This window comes from Triticum urartu, chromosome 6A (assembly GCF_056163025.1).
Source record: "Triticum urartu cultivar PI428250 chromosome 6A, HENAU_Tu73, whole genome shotgun sequence".
In the NCBI taxonomy this organism is placed as follows: domain Eukaryota; kingdom Viridiplantae; phylum Streptophyta; class Magnoliopsida; order Poales; family Poaceae; genus Triticum; species Triticum urartu.
This window is the reverse complement of record NC_141878.1, coordinates 233,041,179-233,055,333: the sequence shown is the minus strand read 5'-3', so window position 1 is coordinate 233,055,333 and position 14,155 is coordinate 233,041,179. Positions and strand designations below refer to the sequence as shown.

The 14,155-nt window shown below is 45.8% G+C and overlaps 1 protein-coding gene across 1 annotated transcript; it reads left to right on the top strand.

Annotated features, from left to right (window-relative positions):
- The first annotated feature begins 6,321 nt into the window (after positions 1-6,321).
- On the top strand, positions 6,322-13,778 carry LOC125513319 (uncharacterized). The gene is made up of 5 exons (XM_048678405.2): positions 6,322-8,207; positions 8,301-8,340; positions 8,430-8,552; positions 8,690-8,752; positions 13,397-13,778. The coding sequence occupies exons 1-4, from the start codon at positions 6,519-6,521 to the stop codon at positions 8,743-8,745; spliced, it is 1,908 nt and encodes a 635-aa protein (XP_048534362.1). The 5' UTR covers positions 6,322-6,518; the 3' UTR covers positions 8,746-8,752; positions 13,397-13,778.
- Positions 13,779-14,155: the final 377 nt, after the last annotated feature.

Sequence of the window (14,155 nt, the reverse complement as noted above, 5' to 3'; positions counted from 1 at the left end):
CTGGGGGGTCGGGGTGTCGGGGTCGGGGTCGGGGTGTCGAGGTCGAGGTGTCGGGTCAGGCTCGGGGTGTCGGGGTCGGGGTCGGGATCTCGGGGTCTCGGGGTCGGGGTGTCGGGGTCGGGGTCTCGGGGTCGGGGTGTCGTGTCGGGGTGCCGTGTCGGGGTCTTGGTACCGTGTCGGGTCGGGGTGTCGTGTCGATGCCGGGGTAGTGCCGTGTCGGTGTCGGGGTGTTGTTTCGGGGTCGGGGTGTGGTGTCGGGGTCAGGGTGTCGGGTCAGGCTCGGGGTCGGGGTGTCGGGTCAGGCTCGGGGGGTCGGGGGGTCGGGGTCGGGGTCGGGGTGTCGGGGTCGGGGTGTCGGGCCAGGCTCGGGGTCGGGGTGTCGGGGTCGGGGTGTCGGGGTCGGGGTCGGGGTGTCGGGGTCGGGGTGTCGGGGTCGGGGTCGGGGTCGGGGTGTCGGGGTCGGGGTTTCGGGGTCGGGGTGTCGGGGTCGGGGTCTCGGGGTCGGGGTGTCGTGTCGGGGTGCCGGGTCGGGGTCTGGGTACCGTGTCGGGTCGGGTTTTTTTTCCCTTTTTTTCCTTTTCTTCTTCTTCCCTTCTTCCTTTTCTTCCTTTTCTTCCTTTTTCCTTCTTCTTCTTCTTCTTCTTCCTTCTTTCCTTTTTCCTCTTCTTCTTCTCCTCTTCTCCTCTTTTTTCTTCTTCTTCTTCCTCTTCTTCTTTTTTCTCCTCCTCCTCCTCCTCCTCTTCTTCTCCTCTCCTCTTTTTCTCTTCTTCTTCTTTCCTAAAACTAAACTAAACCTAAACCTAAAACTAAAAAAACAGAAAAAGGAAAAAACTAAATCTAAACCTAAAACTAAACTAAAACTAAACCTATAAACCTAAAACTAATCCTAAAACTAAAACTAAAACTAAATCTAAACTAAACATAAACCTAAAACTAAAAAAACAGAAAAAAGGAAAAAAAAGGAGGCAGGAGAGCTCACCTGGGTGGAGGAGGGGGGCGGCTGGGGCGGCGGAGGAGGGGGGCGGGGCGGCCTGGGGCGGCGGCAGTGGCGACGGGGCCGGGGCGCCGGGGCGTGGCGGCGCCCAGACGGCAGGGCAGCGGGGGCGATGGGGCGGGGGGCGCCGGGGCGGCGGCGGGGTGGTGGGGCGACGGGGCGGGGGGGCGCTGGGGCGACGGCGGGGTGGTGGGCCGACGGGGCGGCGGCGAGGGAGAGAGAAAGAGAAAGAGAGGGGCGGGGTGGGGCGGCCGTTAACGTTAGTGGGGCCCTCCCTCTTTGCCGTCCGCCTTTTTGCTCTTTGCCGTCCGCTAGCGGACGACAAAGAGGGGGGCCGTTAGGTTTCTTTTTGCAGCTCGTCAGTGGGGCCCCCTGCCTCTTTGCCGTCCGCTAGCCGACGGCAAAGAATCTTTGCCGTCTGCTAGCCGACGACAAAGAACTGGCTGATGGCAAATTATGTCTTTGCCATCAGCCAGTTCTTTGTCGTCTGCTTTTTGGTAGCTGATGGCAAAGAGCTTCTTTGCCGTCTGCTAGCTGACGGCAAAGAGCTGGCAGATGGCAAAGTAGCTGATTCCAGTAGTGGGATACACAAAGGATCCATTAGAAACAACTTATAGAATAAGTCTTACAATTTCCTCATGGAAGAATGGCTAACCTTGCCAAAAAGCAAGCTATAACAATAGGTCCTCCGGCCAGGTGTGCCAGGCATGAAATCACCTTACTAGGGCATATAAATACCAATGTTATATTTCTTTGAAATATGTTCCAACCATCATATTTGACCGAGATTCAGATCTAATTGGTGTCAGGATACCTCAGACTCAGGATGCCTAAGAAGAAAAGGGGCAACACAAAATGACAAGATGACATTGTAAGATTCTCGGTAAATGAACTATGGAAGCAAGTCCGAATCATGAGTTCATTACTAAATCAAGGAGAGAATGAGGAGGTGGCTGATGAACTCAGCGATAGTTCATTGAGATTTCCAAAAGATGGATTTCCACAATTATGTGAACAAGGAGATAGCTCTTGTCAGATCAAATGATATAATGAGGTATGCTCGAGGAAAACATACACAAAATAAACATTGGTTGACGGTGCACTTGAAATACGGACTTAGGTAGTACAAACAATGTTAGAATGGCGATTCGATAACCAATGGTCTAAGAATAAAATGTTGACCATTAACTTCAAAGCAATAAGGTTGCTAGAAGTTTTAAAATTACTAGTCCATCAGTCGGTATTCCTGTTAGGAACAAGATGGGGACCCAGAAAAGAATGGTGATGGTGAAGTATCACTTATATCAAGAATTCTCAAGAGGTGGTGAAATTCTCACAACATTCTTGACATAAAAGATGGTAATACTCCAAGGCAAAGAACAAATGCTGGATAGCAAGGATCTCAAGGTATATCACGAAACACGAACAAGTTTGTGTTGAAAGGAAGGTAAGGATGTTGTCGATGGTAACTCAAATTAACAAGGGACGAGGATGGCACTTATCATCATGGATTCGATTGATATTCTGGAAGGAGTCAAAACGTTGATGATGATCACGACAGATTTTGTCGAGAGGCTCCATGAAGAAGCAAAAGAATAGCAACTGCATCAAGCAAAAGGACTAATGTAGCGGAATATTATTGGAACCATGGATACGACATCAACTCGGAATCAAGCTTGCTATTCGAGGTGAACGATAAGACGAGGAAGATCGACGTAAGCTTAGCTCATCATCGAAAATTGTGCTCCGAGATAAGGACCAGGTAGCACAGTTAAGAGCAGCACGATAATGATATAGCCGATCAATCTAGGAATGACTTGAAGGATTATTTAAACTCATAAGCAACGAAAATTATTTAGGGTTATTGAATCGGAGTGCGGTCTCGATTCACTATTCGGTGTTCTCGGTTGACGACAACCCAGAACCTAGGAACAATTGGATCCGGTGAGCAATAATAGTTGATGAAGAACCCATAAGAAGTTATGATGTCCCACGATATTCTCAAGATACCAGGGTGTAATGCTAGACGGTAGATCAAAGTAAAGGTTGGACTGGTGTATTGATCCACAGAAGACAAGTGCTTAAACTTGCCCGAGAAATGGTATTAAGGAGAAAATATGGCCGGAACCACGATTGCAAAGGGATCAATCCACAGACACAAGATGATATTATATCAAGGGGTAATTAGTTTAAGAGAAGCTTCCATGATAAGATCTACATCGTGTCCACGGGCATGAACACAAAGTTCAAGGTCGACTTCCACTTCTCCAATGCATAACCTTTCATTCACTTCTCACATTCCAAGAGGTTGTAGTGTTGAAAAACTACATGACGAAACAATAGTAGAGTGTGACCTGTAGAAGTTTTCGGGTCACACAAATTAGGGAAAGACATAGGTTCAACCCATTGGGGCATCGTGGAAACATATACCACAAGCTTCAATAGCAAATATCACCATCTCGAAAGCAGAGCATGGCCGGCCAAAATCAGAGAATAGGATTTACCAATGGCATTATGTATCAGGGAAAGAACTTCTCGAGGTTTTTGTATACAAAGGACACTGTCAGATGATAATTCAACAAAGGATTTGACGGTCCACAACAGAGCTGATGTGAGCATCGGCACACAATCATAAGAAGAAACAATGAAAGGAGATCAGATTATGGAAACAACTGAATAACTCAAAGCTCAAATGCAAAGGAATTATGAATTCCAAGACAAGGGACCAGAAGCAAACGCTCTGATTAAGGATGGATAAGTTGAATAGGCTTAGGGGTACAATCGATTGCAAGTTGATTGGTCGAGATCCAGCTCATGTTTAAAATGACATCTGAGCTGGAAGGATGAATTCTAGGATCTGATTGAGGATCATGAGCATTCGCAACATATTGAATCAATGGAATCACAATGATAATGACAAGGGATGCCAATAAGATTACGAGACTTATGGAATTAACCATAACACAAGCAAGCAAGAATTTCAAGAGCAATAGACTACTCAGGATTTTCGGAAGACCGAATGGTATTTCGAAGACTTTTGCGAAACACATGAACAACTGGGGATGAGCAGATGCTCGATAAGTGCGAGGAATTATCCATAGGGTTATTCAGGAGGAAAAGAGCTGCATGGCAGTCGGAAAAAGGATCCTCGAAAGTCGGAGAATACTTTCGCGTATCTTGTAATAACAAGAACAACTAGGGATGAAAGTATGAACGGCGAGGGTACATAGTTATCCATAAGGATTCAACGATGTTAAGGGATTGCAAAAGAAATCAACACAAGTTCTCGGGAGTAGATCAGAGAATATCTTCGAAGTCTTCTGGTGAAGGCAGGCAACCATCTGGAATGAAGGGGCTCTCCAGGGAAAGTCGTTACGAGAACTTAATGTCGTTAATAAAATCATTTAACCCGAATAGAAGGGAGAACAGAGTCCTAGAGTATAGACGAGGAATAAAAGATCCTATTACCACCCAATGGCGACGTGGGCCCATGGGCCGCACAGCCATGTTAGTAAAACAGTTTTCACTGACTAGACTCAACTTCGACCAAGGAGTGTGGAAGGTGCATTCCTACAGGCAGTCAGCTCTGATACCAACTTGTGACGCCCCCGATTTGACCGTACACTAATCATACACGCAAACGTGTACGATCAAGATCAGGGACTCACGGGAAGATATCACAACACAACTCTACAAATAAAAATAAGTCATACAAGCATCATATTACAAGCCAGTGGCGTCGAGGGCTCGAATACAAGAGCTCGATCATAGACGAGTCAGCGGAAGCAACAATATCTGAGTACAACCATAAGTTAAACAAGTTTGCCTTAAGAAGGCTAGCACAAACTGGGGTACAGATCGAAAGAGGCGCAGACCTCCTGCCTGGGATCCTCCTAAACTACTATCTCAGGACCCCCTACTCGAGTTTCGTCGAAATCAACTCCGTCACCGACGTTCTTCTGTAAGGAGCTGGCGGCGGTAGTCGTATCTGTCATATGGGCCATCTCGAGTAGTCACAATAATGATGATATTAAGTTCCAACCGATTCGCTCTATGGAGCTTATCAGGGAGATGATCCAGGCACTAGATATTCTAGAAAGTGTCGCGACCATGCTAAGACTGGGAGAAGTTTGGCTACAACTGAAGGTTGTGTGAAGATCAACACTGATGCTATGATGAACGCAGTAGCAAAGTCCTCAAGAGCAGGATTGTAGCCCGAAATCACAATGGTGAGTTCTTGGCTGGAATCTGCAAATATAATGATATGATATACCCCTATATTAGTGAACTGTAGGCAGTTCGGGAGGCAGCATGTCTTGCGGTGGAGAAGGGATGACAACATGTCCTCATCGAGACAGATTGTCTGATAATCCGAGATGAATGGAAGGATGGTACGTTCAAGTCCATGAAGACCATATATTCAAAGAGATTCAACCACTTCTCTCAAATTTGTAGGAATTTGATATTACCTATGCTTGAAGAGACGCCAATGAGGTAGCTCATAGGTGTGCTAAGGAAGCTGTAATTAGTGTTTTCAGTTTAACCTCTTTTCATGTATGAGTTCTTGCCTGCTCTTATGCAGTTGGACTCTATTCGCCAATACGTTGAATAAAATGTCTTGAATGGCGGTTCTAAAAAAAGACTGAGATACCATCCAACTTCATGGGGAAATGGCTTTTGAAGATGAGTCAATTCTGAGCCATCAGTTTGCTACACATGTTTGCAAGATGAGGAAAACGTAGATCACATTATGTCTACATGCGGATATGCGCGCGAGGTTTGGTTCCTCATTTGGGACACGCTCCGCATCAACGTACAGGACCGCCTCCTAGCAGATACGACTCTTGAATGATGGTTGACAGAGAAAAGACAATTCCACAAGGCCGACAAGCGAGGTTTTGACACGTTGTTCATTGCGGGCATGTGGGCTCTTTAAAAGCAACACAATGCTAGGGTCTTCAACAGAGCTGACCAACAAAAGGATGCTAGGGAGCTTGCCAATATGATTCTTGGAGAGGTAGCTAAGTGGAAGCAAGCGGGTGGCAGTGTTGGTGGTCTACAACGATTTGTGAGGAGTTAGCTTAGGCGTGTTAGGAGGTGTCGGTGCGGTGTATGTGTGGCCATTTGTGTGCATTCGAGTCATATTTTTTGTAATTATACTTTCTACTACCTTCTATAAAAATATGGTACACCATTGTCCTCACGAAAAAAATGAGTCAATTCTCTCGCTATTTGTTGTAAAAAAATAAATTCTCTCGCTATCTCGCTCAAAAAAAAAGAAAAAAAAAACTCTTGCCATCACTCAAAACACCTTCCACCATCCCGTCCGTGCTTTTCCTCTTCCTCTCATGACCTAGCTCAAGCTCCGATCTACCCAAGCTCCGACCCGACCCGACGCAGCTATAGAAAATATCTCCAGTCTATCACCGCCGTGAGGCTGCTGAGGGCCACCGCCGACGCCTCAGACCTGCAACCCCTCTTTCCCTGCCCGCCCCCAACCCCGCCACCTCTCGCGCCCCCCGTGATGTCCCGGTGGGCGCCGGAGATCAAGGTCTATAGCCGCAGGAACCCCCGCAAAAACCCTAAACCCCCTCCTGAAGACCCTACCCCCGACCCCAATCCCCCTCCAGAACCTAGCCCCGACCCCAATCCCCATCCAGAACCTTGCCCCATTCCTAATTCCGACCCCCTTGAGCAAACCCTAGCCTCGTTCCGTCGCTCGATTCGTCGCCCGGAGGCTGAGGATGCGGTGCTGCCGCTCTCCGATCCGGCCGCACCGACTTCTCCTCCTCCTCTTTCTCCCACATCGTCGCCGCACGGGGCACCGGCTGCCGCCTCCGGCGATTTCTCCTCCGGCCTTGCCCGGGATGGCGCCGCCGTTCCAAACGGTCATGCCGACATCGACATCCGGGCGGCCGCGGATGACAAGGCTCGGAAGCGCAGGGTCCGGAGCGAGCTGCGTCGGCAGCTTGCGTCAGAGCTCGACCAGGTACGCGTGCTCTCCAAGCGCCTCAAGGCGGCTGGCGAGGCCTTGGCAGTTGAGGCATCCCAGTCCGTACCTCGGCCACCGCCTCTGCTCACTGCTGGGTATGTGCAACCCCAATTCTCAGGCAGTGATGCTGTGACGCCCGTACAGGCCCCAGTTGCTGCTTCTGTTCCTCCTGTCCGCTCGTTCCTACCACGCCGCCCGCTAATTGTGCCAGAAGTTCACACAGAATCACTTGACAAGGAAAAGCGAACACCAAAGGCCAATCAGCTTTACCAAAATTCAGAGTTCTTGCTTGCCAAAGATAGGATACCGCCATCAGATTCACATGGCCGGAAGAAAACCAAGCACCACAAGAAGAAACACCGTTCCTCGTCAGCTCATGGTGCAGGTTACAACGCTGAGCAGCGACTCTACTCGCATGCATTTAAGAAGTCTTCATCCCTGCTGTCCCGACTAATGAAGCACAAATTTGGGTGGGTGTTTAACAAGCCTGTTGATCCTGTTGCACTTGGGTTGCATGACTATTTTGCCATTATTAAGCACCCGATGGATCTTGGCACTATAAAGGGGCAGCTTACTCGTGGGCATTACAGGGACCCAAAGGAGTTTGCTAATGATGTACGGCTAACATTCCATAATGCCATGACGTATAATCCCAAAGGGCAGGATGTGCATTTCATGGCTGAGCAATTGTTAGGAATTTTTGAAGCTCAGTGGCCTGAGATTGAGGCTGAGGTTGACTACCTTGCGTCATGCCCACCTTTGCCGAAGAAGTTTCCACCTCCCCCGATAGACTTGCGCTTACTAGAGAGGTCAGATTCCTTAAAGCACCATATGGTGCTGGACTCCAAGTCAAGGCCGATAAGTCATACTCCTATTAGTGTCCGCACTCCATCATTGAAGAAGCCGAAGGCAAAGGATCTGGATAAAAGAGATATGACGATAGATGAGAAGCGTAAACTTAGCAATAACCTTCAGAACTTGCCTCCTGAAAAGCTTGATATTGTTGTGCAGATCATTAAGAACAAGAATCTTTCAGTTAGGCAGCATGAAGATGAGATTGAGGTTGAGATAGATAGCATGGATGCGGAGACACTTTGGGAACTTGATAGGTTTGTTGCTAACTTCAAGAAGAACCTGAGCAAGCAAAAGAGGAAGGCTGAGCGTGCAATGCTTGCAAGGCAAGATGTAGAGTTGCGTGCTCTGCATGCTGCACAACAAACAGTATGAACAGTCGATCATTCTTAATCTAGCAATAGTTCTGTAGCTAAGGAAATCGTATAGTTGGTGCTGAATTACAGTTTCTTTGTATTGCAGAGTCAACAACCTAATATTGGTGAAAAATCTCCAAAGCTAAGTAAGTCCTTTTTCGCCCTGATTCATTCATCCTAAAAGTAAAAGCACATGATAAGGCGATTATAGAAGTACGGCTTTTCTTATGCACAGATTTGATGGTGGGCGAGCAATTAGCACCTTCTGTGCCAGACCAAAATAATAATAATGGACCGAGTGCCAGTAGATCTAGCAGCTCAAGCAGCACCAGCAGTGATTCAGATTCCTCTTCTAGTGGTAATATTTCCTTCTGTTTTGGTTTTACCTTGTGTATTTGACTTCTAGTCTATCTTTAGTTGTTTACATTTGTATTGAGCGAATGATTAGGCTGCAGTATAGTGGTATAGCCTAATCATTAATGATCGTCTTGGCAGACTCGGACAGTGACAGCTCTTCTACAGATGGATCAAATGCTGCCAATTCATCTTGAGACATAGGTAGGTTTTGGTAATTATAAATATGTATTGGTTGCTTAGAAATTAGCAGGATGTATTTGTGTTATTATATGGTGACAGCTATTTGTTCCTTCATTTATTCAGTAAATATTTCTTAGGCAGTTGCTAATACTGTTGTTCAAAAGAAAATAGCAATAGTAAGTATTTCTTGCTAGTGTGTTGGTTGGTATCGCGTGCATGTTATTTTTTGCATCGTTGACTTTCTACACCCAGATAAATCTTAAAATTTTCTGATCCCACATGATATGTTAAAGCGCAGTGATCTGAAAACAGCAACTTAGGCCTCCTTTGGTTTAGAGGAATCTTGTACGAATTTCATAGGATAGGATTTCTATAGAAAAAATTCCTTTAGAGCCCTTTGGTTTGTAGGAATGGAATCCTATTCCTATGGAGGAATTCTTCCTATCCTCCACATTTCATAGGAAAATAAACATTAGCCTAGACTCAATGGAAAAAAATCCTATGATGTGAATCAAAGGGCATCTCCTTTCCTATTACTACTCATAGAATTTGAGATACATGTCATCTCATCTCCTATGATTTTCCTATTCCTACGATTTTTCTACCCTATGAACCAAAGGAGGCCTTAGCATTTTGGGAACATACAACCTGCCCAACAGAGTATAGGGTTTACACATTTGCTTATGTGAGAATTAGGAGAAAACCTTTTTAGTGTATACCGCCAATTATAAGGACAAACAATACATTGTTATGAGAGTGTAATTGGGTTTGAAGAAATTATGAGGTGTGACTACACGAGGAGATAATATCCTGATACATACCTCAATTTCTAACTTTGCGTACTTAAGGTCATTGATTCTTGCCCTTACGATTAGTTTGATTTCTGGCTCGATACAAGCAAAATGTGGATAATAAGCTCATCTATGATGAAATGATCCAGGACTTGGAAAATTACAGACACATAAAGTTTAGATACTTTTAAGGAAGTAATTAGTTTCCTTCTACCATGTTGTCCATTTATTGAACTTAGGTTTCCTGGGTAGTTTCTTTTGTTTGGTTTACCTAAAAGTAGCCATGTTTGGCCGGTCTTTGATTAGGGTTTCTGAGTACAAGCTAGATAAGTTGGCAAAAACAATCTAGCTTATCAATGGTAATCTGTCTGCAAAGCAGCTTGGGCACTGGTAGTACACTAGTACTGGAACATAACCATACAGCTCAATATTTCTCACTTGCAAACATAAATGCCACTTGCCATGCTCATAATTTTGTCTTTGCCCATCGCCTACTGTTTGTTGGTGGGCTGCCTGTTTGCTCCCTACAGTTGATTCTATCTATGGGCATAACAGAATTATGATGTGTGGGTAGCACCCCTCTGATGATAGCAAACAAGTTGACGGCTACGTCCATGGTAGGAACAACTCTGGTGGTGGAAAATGCACTTGCGGGAAAGGCTGGGGGCTCCTGGTGACAACCTTGGGTCCAATTCGTTGGAAAGTGGTGCAGAAGGGGGTAGAGGCTGGCTGATATTATTCGTAGAAGGTCATAACTCATAAATTAATGGGGTTACAGGTTAGGATTGTTGGGATGGCCCAAGATACCGCGTGCTTGTCTACATTGTAAGGTGATACCTGGAGAGAGTGTTGTCCCTCAACATAAGCTTGTGGTGGCTGACTTTCGCTTTCGGATTCGTGTCCAGCGGGATAAGCGCGCCTAAGTCTCTAGAACGAAATGGTGGAAGCGCAAGGAGACAACTCAGGCTTTCAAGGAGAGGGTCATTAAGGAGGGCCCTTGGAAGGAGGTGATGCAGACAATATGTGGATGAAGATGGCAACTTGCGTTCTATGGTGGCTTCAGAGGAGTTTGGAGTGTACGAAGTGTCCAGGGGAAGAAGCGAAGCTAAAGATACCTAGTGGTGGAACGATGATGTCCGGAAGGCTATTAAGGAGAAGAAAGATTGGAGTGCAGACAACATAGAGTAGTACAAGGTGGCATAGAAGGCCGCAAAGCGAGCCGTGAGTGAAGCAATGGCTCGGACTTATGAGGACCTCTACCAGCGTTTAGACACGAAGGAAGGCTAAAGGGACATCTGTAAGATGGTCAAGATCCGAGAGAGGAAGACGAGGGATGTTGAACAAGTCAAATGCATCAAGGACGGAGCAGACCAACTCCTAGTGAAGGACGAGGAGATTAAGCATAGATGGCGGGAGTACAACATTGTGATCCTTCCTTGAGCCCTTAACTCTTTGCGGATGATGTGGTGCTAGTCGATGATAGTCGAACGGGAGTTATTATTAGAAAGCATCAAAGAGCTATGGAGACAAACCTTGGAATTGAAAGATTTTAGGCTTAGTAGAACTAAAACCGAGTACATGAGGTGCGGTTTCAGTACAACTAGGGAGGAGGTTAGCCTTGATGGGCAGGTGGTATCTTAGAAGGACACTTCTCGATATTTGGGGTCAATGCTGCAGAAGGATGGTGATACCGATGATGTGGGTCATCGAATCAAAGCCGGATGGATGAAGTGGCGCCAAGCTTCTGTGTTCTTTGTGACAAGAGAGTGCCACGAAAGCTAACAGGCAGGTTCTATAGGACGGCGATTCGACCCGCAATGTTGTATGGCCCTGAGTGACACAATGAAGGATCGGGTCCAGAATGATGATATACGAGATAGAGTTGGGGTAGCCTCAATTGAAGAGAAGCTTGGCCAACATCGTCTGAGATAGTTTGGGCATATTCAGCGCAGGCCTCCAGAAGCTCTAGTGCATAGCGGACGGCTAAAGCGTCTTGATAATGTCAATAGAGGTTTGGGGTAGACCAAACTTGACATTGGAGAAGTCTGTAAAGAGAGATCTGAAGGACCGGAATATCACCATAGAACTAGCCATGGACAGGGGTGCGTGGAAGCATCCATGTGCCAGAACCATGAGTTGGTTGCGAGATCTTATGGGTTTCAGCCCTAGCCTACCCCCAACTTGTTTGGGTCTGAAGGGTTGTTGTTTGATTTGTTAGTTAAGCAATATGGACAGTAGGATCGGCGTCTAATTCTTGTTGGACCAACATTTAAGTGCATTCACACAAACTGGCGAGATGGGCATGGGTGGAACTACGATGGGTGTGTTTGGTCTTGAGCCCAAGCTACCCATACCAAACATTTGGCTAGCTAATATTTTGGTGAAGCTTTTGCTTGCCCATGAATTGGCCAGCATTGGCTAGAAAAATAATTAGAGTTGCCAATTAGTCATTGGCAAGCCAAAATATTGGCAACCATCCAAACGATCACCAATTTTTTGGTCATCACCAAATAATTGGTAGGGTCATATTCTCATTCACCCGGAAGAGATGTTGCACACTTGAACATGCCCACGAGCACCAAAGTAGGAACATATGCACGTATGAGCTAGTAAATGTGTAAATCTCCATCCATCTTCTAGCTTCAGTTTTAGGCTTTGAAGCCAATCGGTATCTTGAACTTTTGCATCACCAAAATTGGGCTAGTCAGCCATCCGTAACTTTTGCTGCATCACCCTATTTTCACCCCAGTTAGTAGTCTAGGTCGATCTTTTGTTTCTATCTTCTGAAAACATGAGCTGTCTGACTTCATCAACGGTGGAACCGCATGGTGATTTAGTGGAAAGGAGCAATAGGCAGGGCTACTCGTGGCTGGAACACAGCCCCTGCTGACAACCTGTGCTAGTGTCTAAAGGTTTCTTCCATTGGCACCATAAGTCATTTGCGGAGAATTTCCATTTCTGCAACATGTGGAGTTGAAAGGAAAGAGTGGAGCAAAATTTGTGGTGTAGGTTTATTTTCGCACCCTAAGCTGCTCTTTGGAAAAGCTAGACCGGGAAGGCGGGAACCGAACATGATTAGGGCAGTAGCTAGGACAAACATGTCATTATTATTTGGAGAATTTTTGCAATGCGTTATTTTGAGCACAAATCTTGGTACACATATGCCATTATGATTTACTAACTTTTTCTGGAAAAAAAACTACGGACAACTTTGTATTCTTATCATTTTCTTCCGCACAAGGTCTCTCCCAGTGCATAGGTGCTTAGATGAGATGCTAACTGCATGAAAGAGCTTAGCGACTAAACTCTCCAATGCATAGGTGCTTAGCTTGTTGCTAAGCTTTATTCATTTAATGAGTTGTAGACTGTAAATTGTGCTTTTGTGTAGGTACGCGCGCCTAGCATCGTTTCTTCCTGGGGTCACCAAACTCCTCTCTCTCCTCTTAATTACCTTGCCACATAAGAGTTTTTTGCCTAGTTGGTAGGCATTAGATAGCACCTGTACAAGGTGGAGCATTGGGAAAGTGGCCTCAGTATGAGATGAGTCAGTCACCCAAGTAATTTGTTGGTAAACGTGTTGGTTATTTCAGGTGGTGTCACTAATTCGCTGGAGCCTTAAATTTTCTACTTTAGTTCTATGTTTTCCGTCTAAGGAGCATTGCCATGATGGATCATCACTCAGCCTCAGGATCCTCTTGATTCTGCATACACCTGTAGTTTTCTTCTGCAGTGCTACTTCTGTTCACTACTACTATGAATTGTCGCACTGCCATCTGCTTCATTTACCTGTTCAGCTTGTAATCTGTAAAGTGCTCTGCTATTTTCCTTAAGTTTATCTCATTTTTGATCGTGGTTACCTTCTCCTGATTTGCAGGTTCAGGACTCCGTCTAATAGACAATAACTGTCTAATTGTATTTGGCATGAGAATGCCTTAGTGATTGTACATGTTTGTCTCTGTCTCTTAGGTATCTCTTAAGTAGCTGCTGGGATGTTAGATGAAGGCAGTATTCTACAAAGGTTTGTTTGTTCCCCAGCTGAAGGAAAGATAACCTGGCTCTGGAATTATGTAGCCTGTACATTAGACGCACATTGAGCATTATGTCTAGGAAGGTGATTGTTGTGTCTGCATTAACAAGCCATATTGTCCCGTTTATTCAACGGTTTTGGCAGTGTTTCAATATACCAGGTGATGTTCTTACTGTTATGGTTTAGCATCAGCTGTTCTTGGATTGTAAATTTTCAAGTAATTCTTGACTGGGACGTTTTAAATGTTTTTGACACCCTTGGTCTTGTCATCATTGACGCTGATGCAAGTCCATGTTTCGTGGTGGTGTATGCTTAGTTGCAAAGGGTTGTGATTTGCAAGTGCAAGGAATGTTTCAGCCTTGCTTCTCATCATTCTCTGCTCATCATGGTTCGGTTTATCCAGTAAGACTTGCAAAGCTGCTGAGTCACTTCATGTTTTGTTTATTTTTATGCTGCGGTGACCCGTTCAGGAGCTTTCTTGGGGATTCTGCTGCCGTGAGCTTTGCTGATTTGTTGAGGCTTTGCAAACCTGATCGTTTCAAAACCCAATTGGGGACATTAAACTTCCCTGCGCACTGGCATAGGGAAATCAGCTCTGCGGTTTGA

Bases quoted from the DNA above. Each gene is read 5' to 3' on its own strand.
- LOC125513319 (XM_048678405.2), top strand. From the start codon at position 6,519: ATGTCCCGGTGGGCGCCGGAGATCAAGGTCTATAGCCGCAGGAACCCC. The intron at 8,208-8,300 runs GTATGAACAGTC...TTTGTATTGCAG, and splicing joins TGCATGCTGCACAACAAACA to AGTCAACAACCTAATATTGG. The intron at 8,341-8,429 runs GTAAGTCCTTTT...TCTTATGCACAG, and splicing joins TGAAAAATCTCCAAAGCTAA to ATTTGATGGTGGGCGAGCAA.